Below are 18,246 nucleotides of genomic sequence, written 5' to 3'. Positions count from 1 at the left end.
TTTCAGGCTGTTCCTAGGATCCCCAGTTGCTGAAATTGGGCTATTTTGGAGGGTGCAGATGGGTGACAGGGGTTGTCTCTCCAGCATTAGAGTACTATGAGCAGTTGTGGGATCCTGTTGATTTAACAACCAGTTCAGTGATCGTGCATTTTGTGTGCGTGCACAGTTTTGACAAAACTAAACTTCCATGTTACTTCTGGGGACTAACACAGCTGAGGCATGGCAATCTGCTCTGCTGCGCAAATCAGCTGAGAGGATAAAGTTAAGTAAAGTGCGCAAGGGTGGTCGGTCGGGCCCAGCTGATCATCGGAGTGAACTGGTTCGCTTCCAGCTGATCATCAGAGCTACCGTTGCGCCCGAACCGGCTGAATCCCACCCGTCTGTGTGTCACATAATCAACTCAGCAACTTTTAAACTAGGTATAGGTCTAATGGACAATCACGCTATATCCCTAGGACCAAATAAAATTCCACTTCCAGGTTTGTTGGTTTTTGAATACTCGGTTGCTTGACATGCCATTTATCCTAGGTTTTGAAGCAAAATGCATGCAAAGTTTGGTAATTATCGTGGATTGTACATTGTAATATAGCCAGCCCAATAGTATCCGAAGGGATAAATTGTGAAATAGCCAATTTCTCCAGTGTAGGATTTCTAGAAGGTTGGATTCAATTCCTATAATAAAGGATGTAATAAAATCACGAAGCCCCCAATTTAAGGAAAGGCTACTTGGAAAAGTAAATAGCACAGCTGTAAAGACCATGTTCCTATTATTTCCTAACTCAGCAGGCTAAGAAGTATTTAGAGTAGAGGTGCATGTAATGATCTGCATATGTGGAAAACTAATCCATGAGCCACTGGAACTTCTTCAAAACAATGTATGCATTCAGTGCTTGGCGCATGCCTACCATTAAACTGCCAAATTCTAACATATCTTTGACTCCATCCCATGGCACATCTCACTGTTTCTCTGAGCTTTAATGTCTTGTCCTAAACATTTGGTCTGTTTTTCATAAAATGACCAGGCAAAGAATTTGTTTTTATGAAGTAGGAGTAAATATATATTAGTTCACTCTTTATTTTCTGCACTGAAGCTGAAATCACTGCGGTTACATTGTACTTACTTAGAAATTGAAAGCAACATTTCTATACAAATCCTGTTTGGGGTCAAGGGCTTATTCAATTTTGTTTTCTACTTTGTGGCTTGCTTGGAAAAATCCAAATGTTTATTCTTTTAACCAAAAAATTACCCAGGGCCTGTGGGTGGAGAAAGTAATAGGCATGGGTTATACTTTATTGCCAATAAATGACTGTCTCCAGTTACCTAGTAGTACCAATTTAGTATTGTTGAAACCATTAATCTATTTTTGCCAGGATAATGTTATACTGCAGTACTACAGTATTGTCATGCAGAATTCCCTTCCAGAATTAATGGTTCAAAATTTATAGTGTCTAAAGATGCGGTAGATTAATATTAAAATAATTCTGTGAAAGCTATTCGAAGTAAAGTAGCCAATGTAATGTGGTTGATCTGTTTATATTAAAATATGGAAAGAAAGATCTTTTGTTATAAGACATCAGCACATTCTACCAAGCCAGTTTTTCCATATTTGTTTCCGTTTGGATCACATTCACATCCTTTTATTTAAGAGAAAAAGCCACATTTGAAACAGAAGCTTTACAAAAGAATAAAAAAAATCTGATGCAAGTTACTTCTGAAATCTGGTCTCTTTCAGTTTTCCAGGAAAATGCTCTTCTGAGATTGAGTTTCAGAATTAAACCTTCATTTAACAACCAATTTAGTAAAATTTTAGGGTATAACAGGCTGAATTCCAAATTTTCAGCTATATTAGGTCAAACTATATTCATATTGCTATGAATATTGCTATGAATTTGATTGTAACCTTTATGAGGATATAATAGATATAACCTCACTACAAAATGTTATGTTTAAATTTCTGTTTCATATATGTAGATTCTAAAATTTGTGTGCAAGTCATCAATTAAATAATAACCAGTAGCATCCACAATAGTGAATCACACTAACAGTGAAAAACACAATAGTGTCAAAATGACAATCTGTGTATGTTGACAAATAATAATCATGTAAATATCACCATTACATCCTTTCATTCTGATGGAGGATTCAAATATGTAACTTGTTACATTTGCCTCATGCAAATTTTAGCATACCTCCCCTATTACGCATGGACAGCACTCATGAAATCATGATAGTATTATTTACAGATTATTCAAGAGTATTTAATATGATACAATAATTACAAATATTCCTTTAGTTTGTATTCTTTATTTTCAGAACTTTAATTATTGATATTAAAGTATCTTGACTAGTATAAGATTTTTGAAGTAAACTCAAGGAATATACTTAAAATGGAATTATACAATACAGCTAAGTTGTATTAAGGTTGTATCTAGTCAACCTTTATGCATTTTGGAAAAACTAAACACTACGGTGGTAAGCTTGACTGAAAAGTTGGAAAAATGCTCTGGAAAAAGGCAGTGATTAATTACTGTGGCTGTACATAGTTTGAAAAGGATTCAGAAGTGCTTTGGGCCTTTTATGTTCTGGATCACAAGAATTTTCTACTATTCATTAAATTGTCAGGATGTTTTTTCAGGTTTCTTAGAAGTTTTGATTTATTAAAGCAGCAACACCTTTCTTTAGACTCATAAAAAACCTGAAAAAAGACTTAGGTATTTTAATGAATAGAGAAAGGCACTGTATTTGTGTGAGGTCCAAAGTTTTTCTCAATAGTTTTTATGGTGTGTGGAATCTCTCAAGTTTCACCCTTATTGTTATCGAGAAAATTACATGAATATATCTATGAAGTCAATAGGATGCTTTTTATTTCATTTCAGGGCAATTCACTTTTTTCTGTTTTAATTTTATTGCAGTATGTAGTTGATTGACACAACAATTCTCATTTTTTTTCTCCTTTCATGAAGAACGTGGTTCTCCTCGTGACCTCGTTACTAAAGACATAACTGATGCTTCAATTGGACTCTCATGGACAGCAGCTCCAGGACCAGTTCAGAATTACAAAATTTTATGGAAATCCCTTTATGATGACCAGTCTGGGGAAACCACAGTTCCTGGAAATGTAGTAAATACCGTCTTAAAAAACCTTCAGCCTGAAACTAAGTACAAGATTTCAGTCTTGGCTTCCTACAGAAGTGGAGAAGGACTACCTCTAGAAGGACAAGCTACAACTGAAAGTAGGTAAAATACGGAAGACATCAAAGCATTCAAAGTGTGTTTATTTAGTCTTTATTTATAAATCTGGTATCTTGCAAATCCTTAAGACAGTTTTTAAAAAATTAATTAATTAATACATTAAAAACTATCCTTACACTAGGACAACTAAAACCATGGAATAGCAGCAGGAAGCAGAAGAATGCAAGAGTAAATTATTGCAATAGACTCAAAAGAACCCACAACCAAAAACTTCTAGCCAGCCTTCTCATAAATATTTTATCTGTCTCTCTTCTGCCTATCATCTATCTTTTGTTCTGTGATATACAAGCAAATATTAAAAGAACCGGTTTAAATGTGGTTGTTACGCATTTCCAATATAGAATTCCTGTTGCTACTCTGTACCAAGGGTTGGTTCCAATCAGTCTATAAAGATAACGTTATGGAGTAATCCAATGTCTCTCCATGCAAGGGACATGCTATTGAATTGTTTCTGCACTTTTCTGATCACACATTGTTATAGTCTTTGGGCTACAGACAGTTAACTTATGACTTTGTTATGTCACAAAGGGAGTTGCTGCCAGTTGTTGTTTTGCAATCTAACATTGGAGCTGCATGTTTCCCATTGGTGACAGAATTTACCTTCTTTCAACTCTTAGACTCTTCTTTCCAGTGAAACTTAAACCTCAGAAATTCCAATTTTTTTTTTCAGTTGAGTAAAGGCACAGCATGGTAGTTCCTCCTTCGGTGACAGCTCCAGTTCTGCTAATCATATGGGCAGAATACAGATAGTCCTCGACTTACGATCGCAATTGACCCCAAAATTTATGTTGCTTTGCGAGACAGTTGCTAAGTGAGTTTTGCCTCATTTTATGACCTTTCTTGGCACAGTTGTTAAGCAAATCAACTGCAGTTGTTGTTAATAAGTGAATCTGGCTTCCTCATTGATTTTGCTTGTTCAGAAGACGGTGTTTGCATGTCACCGGGACACTGCAACCAAGATAAATACATACCAGTTGCCAAGTGTCCGAATCTTGATCACTGCAGTGGTCATAAGTGTGAAAAAATGGTCGTTATTTTTTTCAGTGCCTTTTGCAACTTCGAACAGTCACTAAACAAACAGTTGTAAGTCAAAGACTACTGTACCTGAATGAAGTAATAATAAATGGGCATGGGTTACAATTTCTGGGCTTTTCCATTAGTTAGCTTGGAAAAGGATTGATCAGCTCATGGAGTGCTCTCAGCCTGAGATTAGTGTGAGTGGAGACAGTTGTGGCAGTGTTTTAAAATAATTGCTAGAGGTTTAGTGCAAATAGTGACTGTACGGAAATACCTGTAGGCATGATGTAACAAAGTTGGCTCTATAAGAACAAATGTAGTTAATGTATCGGTCTCACCTAAACAAGAGACACTTACTGTTTTGCCATATTTTACTAACGGCAAAGGATTTCTACAGCTTCTCTGGGATCAGATGGAAAGTAGCAATAGCAATAACACTTAGACTTATATACTGCTTTACAGTGCTTTTACAGCCCTCTATAAGCGGTTTACAGAGTCAGCATATTGCCCCCAAGAATCTGGGTCCTCATTTTACCCACCTTGGAAGGATGGAAGGCTGATTCCACCCAAAGTAGAAATAGCGTTGCGTGTCAGCTACTTATTGTGATACATCAACTCAATATCATTTGTGATATTAAATTTTCAAACATCCAGTTACCTTTTCTAGAGTTTAATATAAATTAAAATTTATTGAACATTGATATTGAACAGCAAAGTTGGAACAAAAAGGAATCACTAATAATCTAAAATTTGACTATTTCAAATTGTGAAACTAACAAAGGTGTATTTGTGGAGATAATTAAAGAAATACTTGTGCATCCAAAACAAAGAAAGAAAATTAAGATGCAACTTCAAAATGTGGTTTAATTCTGATTTATACTTCCTATCTGCTAAATATCTTTTAAATTTTTGACACTAGCAACTCTGATTAATATTTACATGATTACATTAATCTCAATTTTGATGTGGCTGAAGCTTGCCCACATATTTTTAAAAGCACTGGGTACTGTTTTAATTAGGAGATTTCAGTTGCAAGTTCATGACCAAGGATTGAACTATTTTGGAAAAAAGCCTCTGTATTATTTTGTGTGGCTATGCTTGAACAGCCTAGTGAAGTTGAAAAATTAAGATTTGGTAGGTAGAACTATCCCCCTTATAATATGATCACTAGTTCTTGTTATTTCTATTCATGACTTTCCAGATGTTCTGGGCTGGAAAGTTCAAGCTCGTGCATGCCTTTGATGTTGTTCTATAATTTTTTAATTGAAAGTTTTACAAAGAACATAAACACTAACACAAACTAATAAAAAGGAAAAAAAGAGAAAAGAAAAAGAAAAAAGCGTAGAAAGAAGAAAAAAAATAGAAAGAAGCTTCCAATTCACCCCTTTGTATTATCCAGCTTGTTAATAATTGAAACCACAAATCATAAGTGCATTTTTACCATTTTATGCAAAAAGGGGTTTCCAGTCAGCCATAAATGTAGATACTGTTTTTATGCATGCCTTTGATGTTTAAGAAAGATTGGTCTAATAGTGCTGAAGTAATTAACCGTGGCATATAGATTCTTTTAAGAATTTGAAACCAGGAGAAAAAAGAGGTGTTCTATGTGGAATAAAAGAAGATTAAAACAACGTATTCTGTATAAATCTAAAGTGTTGGGCCAAAATGTTGGAGAGAATCCATCTTGCATATCAACCAGAATAGAGCTGGAAGAACCTTGGAGGTCTTCTAGTCCAGCCTTTTGCTCAAGCAGGAGATCCTATATCATTTCAGACAAGTGACTGTCCAGTCTCTTCTTAAAAACTTCCAGTGATGAAGCACCCACAACTTTTGGAGGTTGTTCCACTGGTTAATTGTCCTCACTATTAGGAAGTTTCTCCTTAATTCCAGGTTGATTAGTTTCCATCCATCGTTTCTTGTCTTGTTTTCTGGTGCTTTGAAAAATAAATTGACACCCTCCTCTTTGTGGCAGCCTCTCAAATACAAATATTTGAGCATGGTACAAATATCATGTTCTTATTTACTATTTATGATATTATAATCATGAGAATAGAAAAGGACTTTTGGGGGGCTGGAGAGAAACAAGTACAAATATGGAAAAAATATCAAAAAGTTGTACATGTGAGGGATCATTCTTCAAAATATTGTGGAACATATTACTTGGTGCTTGGCTTCAAATTCAGTAGGTACAAATCCAGGAAAAAATTGTGGAGCTCCCTAAACTTGGTAGTGATCCCTGAATACATTTATCTCCCATTTACATTTTGTGTATTTATTTATGTGTGTGTGTGTGTGTGTTCGTTTGTTCATGTGTATTCCTTGGAAGGAAGCAGGAAGGGGGCCATGTATTCAGAATTAAGTGTAACTGTAGTATTGAGTTTCTTTGAAGTCTATTCGGTGGATCTTTTATTGAATAAATGAAGTTTTGAAAAGCGCAATAACATTTTTAAATTTTTCATTTAACACTCCCAAGTGTCACCTGATGCAAGGACTGTTACAGTAGATGATGAGAAAGAGACCACAATGAGAGTCACTTGGCAACCAGCACCTGGAAAAGTGATCAACTATCGTGTGGTTTACAGACCCCGTAGAGGAGGAAGACAAATAGTTGCAAAAGTGCCTCCAACTTCTACCTCCACAGTATTGAAACGTCTCCAGCCTCTAACTACTTATGATATTACCGTCATTCCAACATATAAAACTGGGGAAGGAAAACACAGAAAAGGCGAAGGAACAACAGGTGCATATTTCCCCCCAAAAAAGTATATATATGTATATGATAGATTACTGTAGCCAAAATGTATAAGGTTTACAACAAGTCCAAAAGTTCCTAGTTTAAGACATTGCAATATGTTGCATAATTAGTTGTTTATTTTTAAAAGCTTATTTATTATTTAAACTGCTGTTGAATATGTGCCCTTCTTGCCAGTTGCCTGGAAATGCTGCTATTTCTCCTCCCTAAGTTGTGCTAAGGTTGGCTTTCACAGATGCATTATAAACTGCATTATAAATTATAAACTGTCTGCCCTTTCAGGCAATGAAAAAACTAAACTTGGGTTAATTTTCAATTAATTGTAATTGATTGGCTGGAGGATGAGAGAAGATATCCCCAGTGGTGGGCTGCTGCCAGTTCGAACCGGTTCAGGCGAACTGGTAGTTCCGTCCAGCAGCTGGGCCTGCCTACCTGCCCTGGTGCGATCACATTCTATATAATCGCCAGTTTTTCGATGCCGCGTGCACTCGCATTTTCGGTTCTGGGTGAGCCAGTTGTTACAGTATGTGATGCCCACCTCTGGGTAGCCCATAATAATGCACAGCAAATGAGGCCATAATAAGGAATCTTTCTGATCCAAATTGTGATGAAGCATTGAATCTTTCTTCAATGAATTCTTTCCTGCCCATCTTATTTCACATTTGTTTAGTAATCTCATAGTTTTGAAAGCTGCTGCTACTGTTGCTAATATGGCACTTAATTTCTTGGATTTTCTGCTGTTGGGATATCACTGTGTGATATTTCAATAATACACTATACAGGTAGTCCTTAACCTTAGCAACAATTGAGCCTTGTTGCTAAGTGAAAACATTTGTTAAATGAATTTTGTCCCATTTTGCGACCTTTAGTGCCACAGTTGTTAAATGAATCACTGCAGCTGTTAAGTTAGTAACAGAGTTGTTAAGTGAATCTGGTTTCCCCATAGACTTTGCTAGTCCGAAGGTCGTAAAAGGTGACCACATGATCGTGGGATGCTGCAACCATCATAAATATGAGTCAGTTGCAAACCATCCGAATTTTCATCATGTGACTATGGCGATACTGCAGTGGTCATAAGTGTGGAAAATGGTCATAAGTCCCCTTTTCAGTTCCATTGTAACTTTGAACCGTCACTAAATGAACTGTTGAGAGCCCTGGTAGCGCAGCAGACTAAAGCACTGTTATTAACATCAGCTGCCTGCAATTACTGCAAGTTCAAATCTCACCAGGCTCAAGGTTGACTCAGCCTTCCATCCTTTCTAAGGTAGGTAAAATGAGGATCCAGATTGTGGAGGCAATAAGCTGACTTTGTATAAATATACAAAAGAATGAAAGCTATTGCTTAACGCATTGTAAGCCGCCCTGAGTCTTCGGAGAAGGGCGGCATATAAATCAAATAAAAAAAATAATAATTGAGGACTACCTGTTCATGGTCTTAACTTTAGCACATATCAGTCAATAGTGACCCAGGGGCACCACATACCCTTCAACTGACACTGTGTAAATGAAACAAATAGCTAACAAAAATATTTTTAAGTGCCTCAGAAAATTATTCCTAAAGTAGGGTTACTAGATGTTGTCTGAAGTTCAAATGACTATTAGAAGGTAGAAAAAAATGAAAGCTTTTAGTATTGTTGCCCTTTAGCAGTCCAGATATTTGCAGCCTAGATCTGATAAGTCTGTCCTAAGACTGTGACATAGTTCATTTAATTTGCAACTTGTCCTGATTACCTGGAACACAAGAGAAACTATGAGAATCTCTATGGTTAGAAGTTCAGTAGTGGAAGATCTCTTGTAGAACAGTGTACTAAATCTGTTGCTTATCCTTCAGGGAAGGGTTAGAGAACTCTGACCCTTTAATTGTTGCTGGACCTCAACCTTTACAATCTCTTACAATTATTCTTACTATCTGGTACTCGTGGGACTTCTCGTGTAGGTTTCAGATTGCTGCCTCAGAAGCTGTAGTTTGAAACAGTTATCAGAAGTATTTTCAGGCTGAGTCTGAATGAGCCGAGAAACTTGATAGAATCTTGGAGTTACATTCTGAGCATTCTGTGATTATTCTCTTTTTCCCTAACATCCTAAATATAGTCTTTGGCATTCTAAAGCACTTTCTGCTTGGGAGTTTAAAAAGCAATGGTATTTCTGTTTCATCCCTTACCAAAATCCTTGGCTTTTGCACTTTGAGATTGAACGAGTGCCATTTTAGTTTAAAAGAAAAAAAAAGAAAAGAAAAACCATGCACATATGGGATAGCTTGAAACAGAAAAAAAAAAAAAAACAGTTAAGAAGGAACTTAATGTTTGCTTATTTTGTATCTTAACTCCAGTGCCATTTAATCTTCATCTGCTGCACTGCTTATAGGCACCTTAAAGTGTCCTAAAGATTTACCATTGTGTAACCTGTCAAAAATGAAAAATAATAATGAATTGCTTCTAAAGTTCAAATCCACACGTGATTTTGATGCCTTAGAAGTTAATTTAAGACATAATCTTATGGAATTATAGCATGCTTTATAAGAGGTATGAGCTGTCAACTTCTGTTTCCAGGAGCACAAATGTATTTCTGTGTAATTCTGGAAAAGAAATTTAGATCTTAGTCCAATTGAAATTGCATTAATTAGCAGATACAATTTTTCAAGTTTTCCATCTTATTTTAATATTTGTAATGTAGGCAATAAATCAGCTTTCTTCCAGTGAGCTTTCACTAAGATAAGCAAGTTGGTGCTAAATACCAAATCAATTATTTGGCATCAAATGACTGTTAAGAAGTTAAGTTCCCATATTTGTCTTGAAATTGCTTCTTTTTTTTCATTTGCATTATTGTTTTTGCAAAATGGATATTACATCTTTAAAGGCAGCAGCAGCAGAAATAATAAATTATCTAAAATTATCTTGAAATATCTACAGAACAGAAAAAGTAACTCTGGATGGATGTCAAAGATTTTTGAGGACTTGAAAGGAAAAGAAATAAATACTACAATATAAGCAAAAACATGTATCTGACAGTGTTGGATCTGTCTCAGTAAAATTTTGAAGCTGCTGTTTGCTTTATGGAAAACGTACAGTGCCCCTGACTTATTTATCCAGTGGGTACAGCTCACATTGGATTCAATGAATATTATTTGACTTTTCTAGCTTCTCCATTTAAACCTCCCAGAAATCTGCAGACTTCAGATCCTACAAGGTCAAGTTTTCGTGTAACCTGGGAGCCAGCCCCTGGGGAAGTTAAAGGGTACAAAATAACTTTCCATCCAAGTGGAGAAAACAGACAACTTGGTCAATTAGTACTTGGGCCATATGACAATACTGTTGTATTAGAGGAGCTGAGGTAAGCCGATAGTGACTTCCTTCAATTTCAGTATTTTCTTGTTAATACAGAAAAATGTAACCAATGTTTATTGAAATCCTTCCCATCTTAATCTTACCCAACTTCTTTTTTTCTAAATCTATTTTGAAAGCTACCCTAATTACCAGTGGTGGGTTGCTACCGGTTCGCACAGGAGGCTCTGCCCGCCCGCCTGGATGTCTCTGCTCAGAAGCGTTGCGAGCGTGCGCGCGCCCATGAGCAAACCAGTAGCGGCTGAAATTGAAGCCCACTACTGCTAATTACTGAAGACAGAACTGCAGGCTTGAAATCTTTCAATAAAAAATTCAATAAAATACACCGGTATTTCACTAGAATATCAGATTGAGTCTTAGAACTCTGAATCTTTTTGCTAGATAATATATATGTTTCATACAATGGCTAGAATATAATTGTCCTATTGGAACAATTGAAATATAATACTAAATACTATTGAGCTACAGTGGGCTGCAATAAAGTCATTTCATACACCTCCAGTCTTATCTTATCTGATGAATGCTAGCAAAAGTTTCAGAAAGCCTACTACTTAATTCCCTCTAATTCTCTAAAAATTTGAAGAAAACATGTTACGGTATAATACTTTCATATTTTATGGGTCTCACTCTCTCCTACCTTCCCTCCCCCCCCCCCCCACCTCTCTGGGGGAAAAGAATCTGCATAAACCAGTTTGCTTTAATGTATATAGCACACATCTATCTTTCAATCATGCAGGGCAGACACTTCCTATAAAGTCAATGTATTTGGAATGTTTGAAGGAGGTGAAAGTACGCCTCTGATTGGAGAAGAAAAGACAACACTTGCAGATGTTCCAGATGTGTCAGTAGTACAACCAGGTAAATATAGTTTTAATGAGGAAAACAGTGCATGATGTTTAATGAATGAAGTAACAGCTTTTGTGTTTGTGAAACATTGTGATAGTAGCATCTCTATATAACGGTATTTTAAACTGTGCTCTCTTTATATAAAACCACAAAGTTTATCTGCCAGAATTCCCAAATGGAAAAGTAGAAATCTCTATATAACGGGTAGCGTTGATTTTTCCATTTAGAAGACCTTTCAAATTACGGAAAGTCTGTTTGCATGCCCAATTCTGCAGTTTTTGGGGCTGTTTGAAATGATCTGCCATTTCAGCACATATTCTAGATACTTCAATTCCCAATATCGCTCCCATGATATTGAAATATGTGGAGTGGCGTAGAATAGACATGCAGCTTTTTGATTGTGAGCCAGAATGCATGATTTGTAAGCTATATTCTGTTTCCCGATTTATGTTGTTTGTATTGATTAAAGTTCAGAATTTATTGTTTTACGCAGAAGAAAGTCATACTTTTAAATCTTCAGGTCCCTGGAGTAGCTGTTCTCAATAAATCTGAATATTGGATGAATCCATCTTAACTCTGATGAGTGTGCTTGATTTTATTCAGTGGGATCCATGTAAAGATGGCACGAAGCCAGCATGTTTTGCAGCTGATAATATGAACTTCAGAGCAAAGAGGAGGAAGAATTCATTTTAAACAATTACAATAGTTGTTGAAAGGCTTGTTTAAATAACTGTGCTGTTTTTGCATTGTAATAAATACACTGTCATTTCCAACATATGGAAAGTGAACTCTTATTTTTATTCTCATACATTGAAAATCCCTAGCATTGTTTTCTTCCTAAGCATTTAATACTTTTATAAATGTGTGTTTTTGTCACTTCTATTCTTTTATGTGTTTGTTTCTGTTACCTTATTTGTGTTGTGCTTCCTTTTGTGATTTAAATGTGCAAATATCTGCACCATCTGCATTAATTAGCATATATAGCTAATGTTAATGTGCTGTGTTATGCATATGTATTAAGCTCTAAAGATAGTTGCTCATGCCTATAATTTAGACATTACGCATTCTTGATTTAAACTGATGAATATGCAGAAGTAATAATTTATTACCTAAGTTTACTTAGGTTTAGGGTTCATAATTTTATTATGAAATTGGTTCTAATTGTGTTTACATTCCATCTAATCAGTATGCAGTACATGACAGTAATATTTTTAAATTAATAATTTATGCAACCTTGGACATCTTTTTCATTATTAGCAAGAAATGAAATGATCATATAAGAACTTCAGTTAATTAAACTTACATAGAAGAACTTCAAGTTAATTAAAATCTTCGTTATGTATATTGTAAGATAGGATTGGAGAAAAGAGTTGTTTGTAACTAACTGAGATATATTATGATTGCTGTAATAGGCTTAGAATGTAAAACCAGAACTGAAGCAGATATTGTATTGCTGGTGGATGGTTCTTGGAGCATTGGTCGAACAAATTTTAAAACAATCCGGAGTTTTATTGCTAGCATCGTTCAAGTATTTGATATTGGCCCAGACAAAGTGCAAATTGGTAAGTTTTGAAGTTAATTGGAATACTTTTGAGTTATGCTATTCGAAGACAATTCATAATTACACTACATCCACCCCCACCCCCCCCCCAGGTCTTGCACAATATAGTGGAGATCCAAGAACAGAATGGAATCTTAATGCCCATGGAACCAAGAAGAGTTTAATGGATGCTGTGACCAATTTGCCATATAAAGGAGGCAACACGCTTACAGGTATGTTTGTTTATTTGTTTGTTTGTTTGTTTCCGGCTTTTATTATTCTTAACAAATAATTCAAGCATAAACCTATCCAACACACCTTCCTCCTCCTCCTATTTTCCCCACAAAAAAAACCCTGTGAGATGTGTTGGGCTGAGAGAGAATGACTGGCCCAAAGTCACCCAGCTGGCTTTCGTGGCTAGCGCGGAACCTAAACTCATGATCTCGCACTTTCTAGCTTGGTGCCTTAATCACTAGATCAAATTGGCTCTCTTTTTTGCTATTGATTTTTCCAGTATATGTTATACTGGGGGGGGGGGGGGGGGGAACGACTCACAAAATTATATATTCCTAGAGTGTAGTATGGTATCACTGTACCTTTGGTACTCCAGCCCTCACCTTTCCTATCCTGTGAAAGAAACCATCTCATTCTACAATGATCCCCAAGTAGGAGTGAGAGACTTTGGTAATTGTATTGGAGGTTTTGCTTCTTCTGTTGTTGAATGAGCCAGGAACAGATATCTTATCTGGCAACCTTTAGTCTCACAAGAATAGAATTATGATTCTAGGAAAAGGAAAGTATAAAAGGCTTCAAAGTAGATCAGGGAGAACTGATGTGTCTCCTAGTAAATTAGACTATAATATTTTTGGAGGTTTACTTTCTAAGCAGAAAAAAAGGCCAATAAATATTGAGTTCCTTATATTATGTATATATGATTTCAGGAATGGCTTTGAGCTTCATCTTAAGAAACAATTTTAAGACTGAATTTGGCTTGAGGCCTGGAGCTAAAAAAATTGCTGTCCTCATTACTGATGGCAAATCACAGGATGACGTAAATATTCCATCAGACAGATTGAAGGAACAAGGAGTGGAGATCTTTGCAGTCGGTGAGTATCAAGTGAAGAGGCAATCAATACAGAAAGGGGTTGGAATATAATAATTGGCTCGTCTTTAGATGATTTTTTCAAATAATTGACAAATAATTACTTAAAATGTTTTATCTCGTGGTGTTTAAGGTATTAAAAATGCGGATGTGAATGAACTGAAGCAGATTGCAAGTGATCCAGATGACACCCATGCTTTCAATGTTGAAGATTTTAACCTTCTGGTTAACATTGTTGATAGTGTCACTGATAATTTGTGCAATAGCGTGAAAGGATCAGGTATGTTACCCTTTTGGGGTTTTATTTTGTGCTTAAGAAAAAGGTGTCTGCTTAATTTCTCTTGGAATGTGGTCAAGCAGAGTTTCTGAACAAGATATCCATTTCTCTGGTCTATGTAGGAATGCAATTCTTTTCATATTTGTTTTCTCTTGGCATGCAACGTCTGTACCCATATGTATTTCATATATGCCTAGGGAAATAACACATATTAAAATGTACAATCACAGAATGATTTTTATTAGGATGCCTTGTCTGATTAGAATCATAGACCTGAAATGGAAGATTAAGCTGCTAAAGCCAATATGATGCTTAATTTTGTTTTCTCCCTAAAGCATTTTGACAGGTTCAGTTTCTGTTTGAATACATCCAACAAAGGGGAGATAAATACCAGTTCTCCGGGTCATTGCTTCTACTGTCAGATTGCTCAAATTTTCTCTCATTGTGGGCAGTTTGTTTTCCTATAACTTCTGTCGTGAATGTAGTTAAGATACAGCTCCATTCAATACGTAAATGGCTTTAATATTGAATACTTTATAATAAAGTGTTCTTATGTGCTTAAGAAAAACCTTTATATACTGTATTTTGTTACTTCGATTGTGATTCATCTCTGGCAAATCTTCTCATCAAGACTTCCTTACCCTAAATTCCAGTTGTTTCTTCTCACAACAGGTGATTTGTCTCTGCCACCCACCAATCTAGTTACTTCTGAAGTGACTCCTCTGTCATTTAGAGTGTCTTGGACTGCACCCACTGAGAGTGTGGATAGATACAAAGTTGAATATTATCCTGCCCGAGGAGGGACACCAAAGGAGGTCAGATTTAGAGACAGATTATTTTATTTCTTATTTTGGGTGGGGGAGTTATTTTGGATAACTCCCCCACCCAATTAGTTTAGATTCCTAAATTTTGAAATAAAGGCTCGCTCATCAGTCACTACAGTTTATTCATATATGTGCATTTCACATTAATCAACGAATAGAATTTGAAGCACAACCCAAAATGTTGGAAATGTAATCATAGTCAAAGTACCTTCTTTCATGCTTGGTGGCTATGTCCTGAAGCGAAAAAGTACTGGACTAAGATACAAGGATGGCTACAAGAGCTAATAAAATGTCAAATAGAATTAAATCCAGAAACATTTCTCCTGGGAATACTTAAAACAAAATTTGATAGAAAGATATTTGATTCTACACATATTAACAGCGGCAAGAATTGCGTTCGCACAATACTGGAAGGAACACAATACATCACCAGAGGGATTGATCATTCAGAAGATATATGAATATGCCGAAATGGATAAACTGAACCTAGAATTAAAAGAAAAAGATGATTCGGAATTTTATGTGGTTTGGGAAAAAAGATACTCTTTATTTCCAATAAAAATTGGAAATATACATAAGGCTATTATTGAGGATTAGATATTGAATGTATACATTGTATATATTGTATGGAATGTTGATCTGAAGTACAGTATATAAAAATGACACAGCCTGTTGATTATGTATTAGAGTTGGGTAAAGGAAAATTGTAATAAAAATTATTTCAAAAAGAATTTTAAGCACAAGAGTAGGCTTAAATGGAAACAGATCCATTGTTTCTGGCTAAAACATATGGTGAATATATGCATGCATTGCTGGCTGCTGGGTGCAAGTCTTAAACTATCCTCAAAACACTTGAGCAAATTAGTACCAAATTAAACAGAGAAAGGCATTAGTAATATCTTATTGATACTGGTTCAGAATGGCTGGAAGAAGAGACACTGTATTTTATAGCAGCGGTGGGCAACTATGGCAATGTTACAACCTGTGGACTTCAACTCCCAAAATTCCTGAGCCTGCATTAGGCTTTACTCAATACTAACAGCAATAACAATGGATATCTCCCTTGGAGTAGACTCCTTACATTGTATTGCTTAATCAGTCCAATCAAGTAAGGATTGGTATTAAACAGAAGGGATTGATTAGTTACAGGCATTAATTTAATGCTTATTTTCCCTACAGCATGGTTGTGCTTAAATTAATCCTCTGACTAGTGCTGGAATCGATTAAACAAAAATAATAACTCCCATGTGTCAACCAGGCAGCTTGCATCCTACTATAATTCTACTACTATAGAGTACTTAGGAGAATTAACACAGGCTTTTTAACCATTAGCAAATAATAGACATGATCAGAAGAAGCCCCAGAAGGGGGAGGGGAGGAAGGAAAAGCTCTGTAGCTGAAGAGAAGTGTATAGTAACAGATCTTTTACTGCATGTAAACATTATCTGTTTCCCTTTCCTAATATATATATATATGTTTATTCTATGACATAATATCTACCGGTATTACTATTCTTTTGTACGTTGCAATCTTATAAATACATGTGTGTGTTCATATTCCTATTTTTGGAGCCACAGTTGGCTGGTTTCTCAATGTAGTATGTATTTGAAACACCCCTTAAATCCTCACATACAGCGAGATGGTAGTCAGTATATATACCACACACATAGTACGTTTGGATACTTTTCTCCTGTCTTCTGTGATTGCATATTCCAGATAGCCATGATGCAGTGAAACTTATTGTAAGGGTGTTAAGAGTTATACATCCTAATTTTCCAAATAATTCATATTTTACAGCTTTTGGCATCAGATATATACTATTACATCTGGTACAGGGACAACTTAAATCCTATTTTAAATCATTTAGTACCTGAACCAAGATAATAACTATCTATATTTTACCTTTATTTTTGAAATATGTACAATTATATCTGCTGTTGTTTTATTTATTTTTATTCAGGTCTTTGTAAGTCGTTCGGACACCACTACTGTTCTCACTGGCCTCACGCCTGAAACAGAATATGTTGTGAATGTATTTTCTATAGTAGAAGGTACTAATAGTGAACCATTAAAAGGGACTGAAACTACATGTAAGTGAATATTCCAAAAATAATAGACATATTGAATAATTGTATACAAATGATATTAATAAAATGTATGGCAAACTTCCTTTACTTTTTGTTTGGTAAGTGACTGGCCTTAGGAGATTGGTGGTGAAGGATATTGAAGCTGGCTCAAAGGTGCTTTTTCCAAAAGGCAGTTGGACTTCTTCAGATTCAGTTTCTTGGATGAAAAGCAAAATGTTTTCAAAGGGGAAAAAAAAAAAAAAACTAAGGCAGTCCTTTTGGAAAAGCACCTTTGGAATAATCATGACGTGGATGATTGAGAATCTCCATAATGATATTGAAGCTGGTACAGTATGTAAAAGTTGCCTACTGATTTCACATTGCAGTCCTCTGAATTCTGTCCCAAGAGTCCAGGATATGATTGATGGGGTGAGAAGTGGAGATGATTCAGAAATTTGCTCACTGTGTTTCAAGAGTTGCACTTGTTGCATCCCCAAGACAGAGTTGATGGAATGTCCATAGTCTCTGGGAAACTGGTGGCTTTCAGAAGGATAATTCTGGATAGTCATCCGAAACCACCTTTGTGAAATTCTAGGGATCAGATAGGACTGTTGCTACTGTACTACCTTCCCTGCTATGTAGAAGCTCTCCTATTTGAGTTGCTCGACACTGGCTATATTGCTTGTGGAGTTTCCCAGATTTAGGATCTTTGGGAACTTTCAACTGCCTTCACTGAATGCAGAGTCAGGGATGGTTCAGGATCTGGTTTCAGATTTGGATGCAGCACTGAAGTGCCACTTAAGAGTCATCTCTGGCACGTTTGGTGATGTCTCGATCGCTTGGTGGCTGTTGATACCATTAATCATGGTTCCATCTAGAGCAGGTCAGGAGGTTGGGATTTATAGGGCACAGGCTTGCAGTGGTTCTTCTCCTTCATCTGAGGCTGGTTCCAGTCAGTGTTCAGGGAGGAGGGGGAGTAGATAGACATGTGAGAGGCCTCAGATGTGATGTGCATTAGTGTTTTGCTTTGAAATGTTTGTTTGTGGCTTTCAACCAGATGTTAACTGCTTAGAGATGTATTGCAATTTGGGTGGTGCATATACAGTAGATTGAATGAAAGAACAAATGAAGATACATAAACCATTAATAAGCCACATGGCTTTTTTTAAAAACCATAACCTCCTAACATGTGTCCATTGTCTTAATTAAAAGGAGCCCGGGATATAAA

General features: G+C 36.0%; 1 protein-coding gene across 4 annotated transcripts in view; it reads left to right on the top strand.

Moving 5' to 3' along the window:
* COL12A1 (collagen type XII alpha 1 chain) overlaps positions 1 to 18,246 on the top strand; it is a 130,918-nt gene that overhangs the window by 46,854 nt on the left and 65,818 nt on the right. For all 4 annotated transcript variants that reach the window (XM_087882534.1, XM_034431890.3, XM_034431891.3 and 1 more), the window contains 10 exons: positions 2,965 to 3,234; positions 6,744 to 7,010; positions 10,160 to 10,352; positions 11,100 to 11,221; positions 12,622 to 12,771; positions 12,863 to 12,982; positions 13,691 to 13,855; positions 13,985 to 14,131; positions 14,801 to 14,943; positions 16,913 to 17,042. In XM_087882534.1, the coding sequence (XP_087738660.1) occupies positions 2,965 to 3,234; positions 6,744 to 7,010; positions 10,160 to 10,352; positions 11,100 to 11,221; positions 12,622 to 12,771; positions 12,863 to 12,982; positions 13,691 to 13,855; positions 13,985 to 14,131; positions 14,801 to 14,943; positions 16,913 to 17,042 (1,707 nt within the window). The remainder of the gene's footprint in view (positions 1 to 2,964; positions 3,235 to 6,743; positions 7,011 to 10,159; positions 10,353 to 11,099; positions 11,222 to 12,621; positions 12,772 to 12,862; positions 12,983 to 13,690; positions 13,856 to 13,984; positions 14,132 to 14,800; positions 14,944 to 16,912; positions 17,043 to 18,246) is intronic.

This window comes from Pantherophis guttatus, chromosome 1 (assembly GCF_059756535.1).
Source record: "Pantherophis guttatus breed Tessera chromosome 1, ASM5975653v1, whole genome shotgun sequence".
NCBI classification, from domain to species: Eukaryota; Metazoa; Chordata; class Lepidosauria; order Squamata; family Colubridae; genus Pantherophis; species Pantherophis guttatus.
Note: the sequence above shows the minus strand (reverse complement) of the source record. Positions and strands in the feature narration are given on the sequence as shown.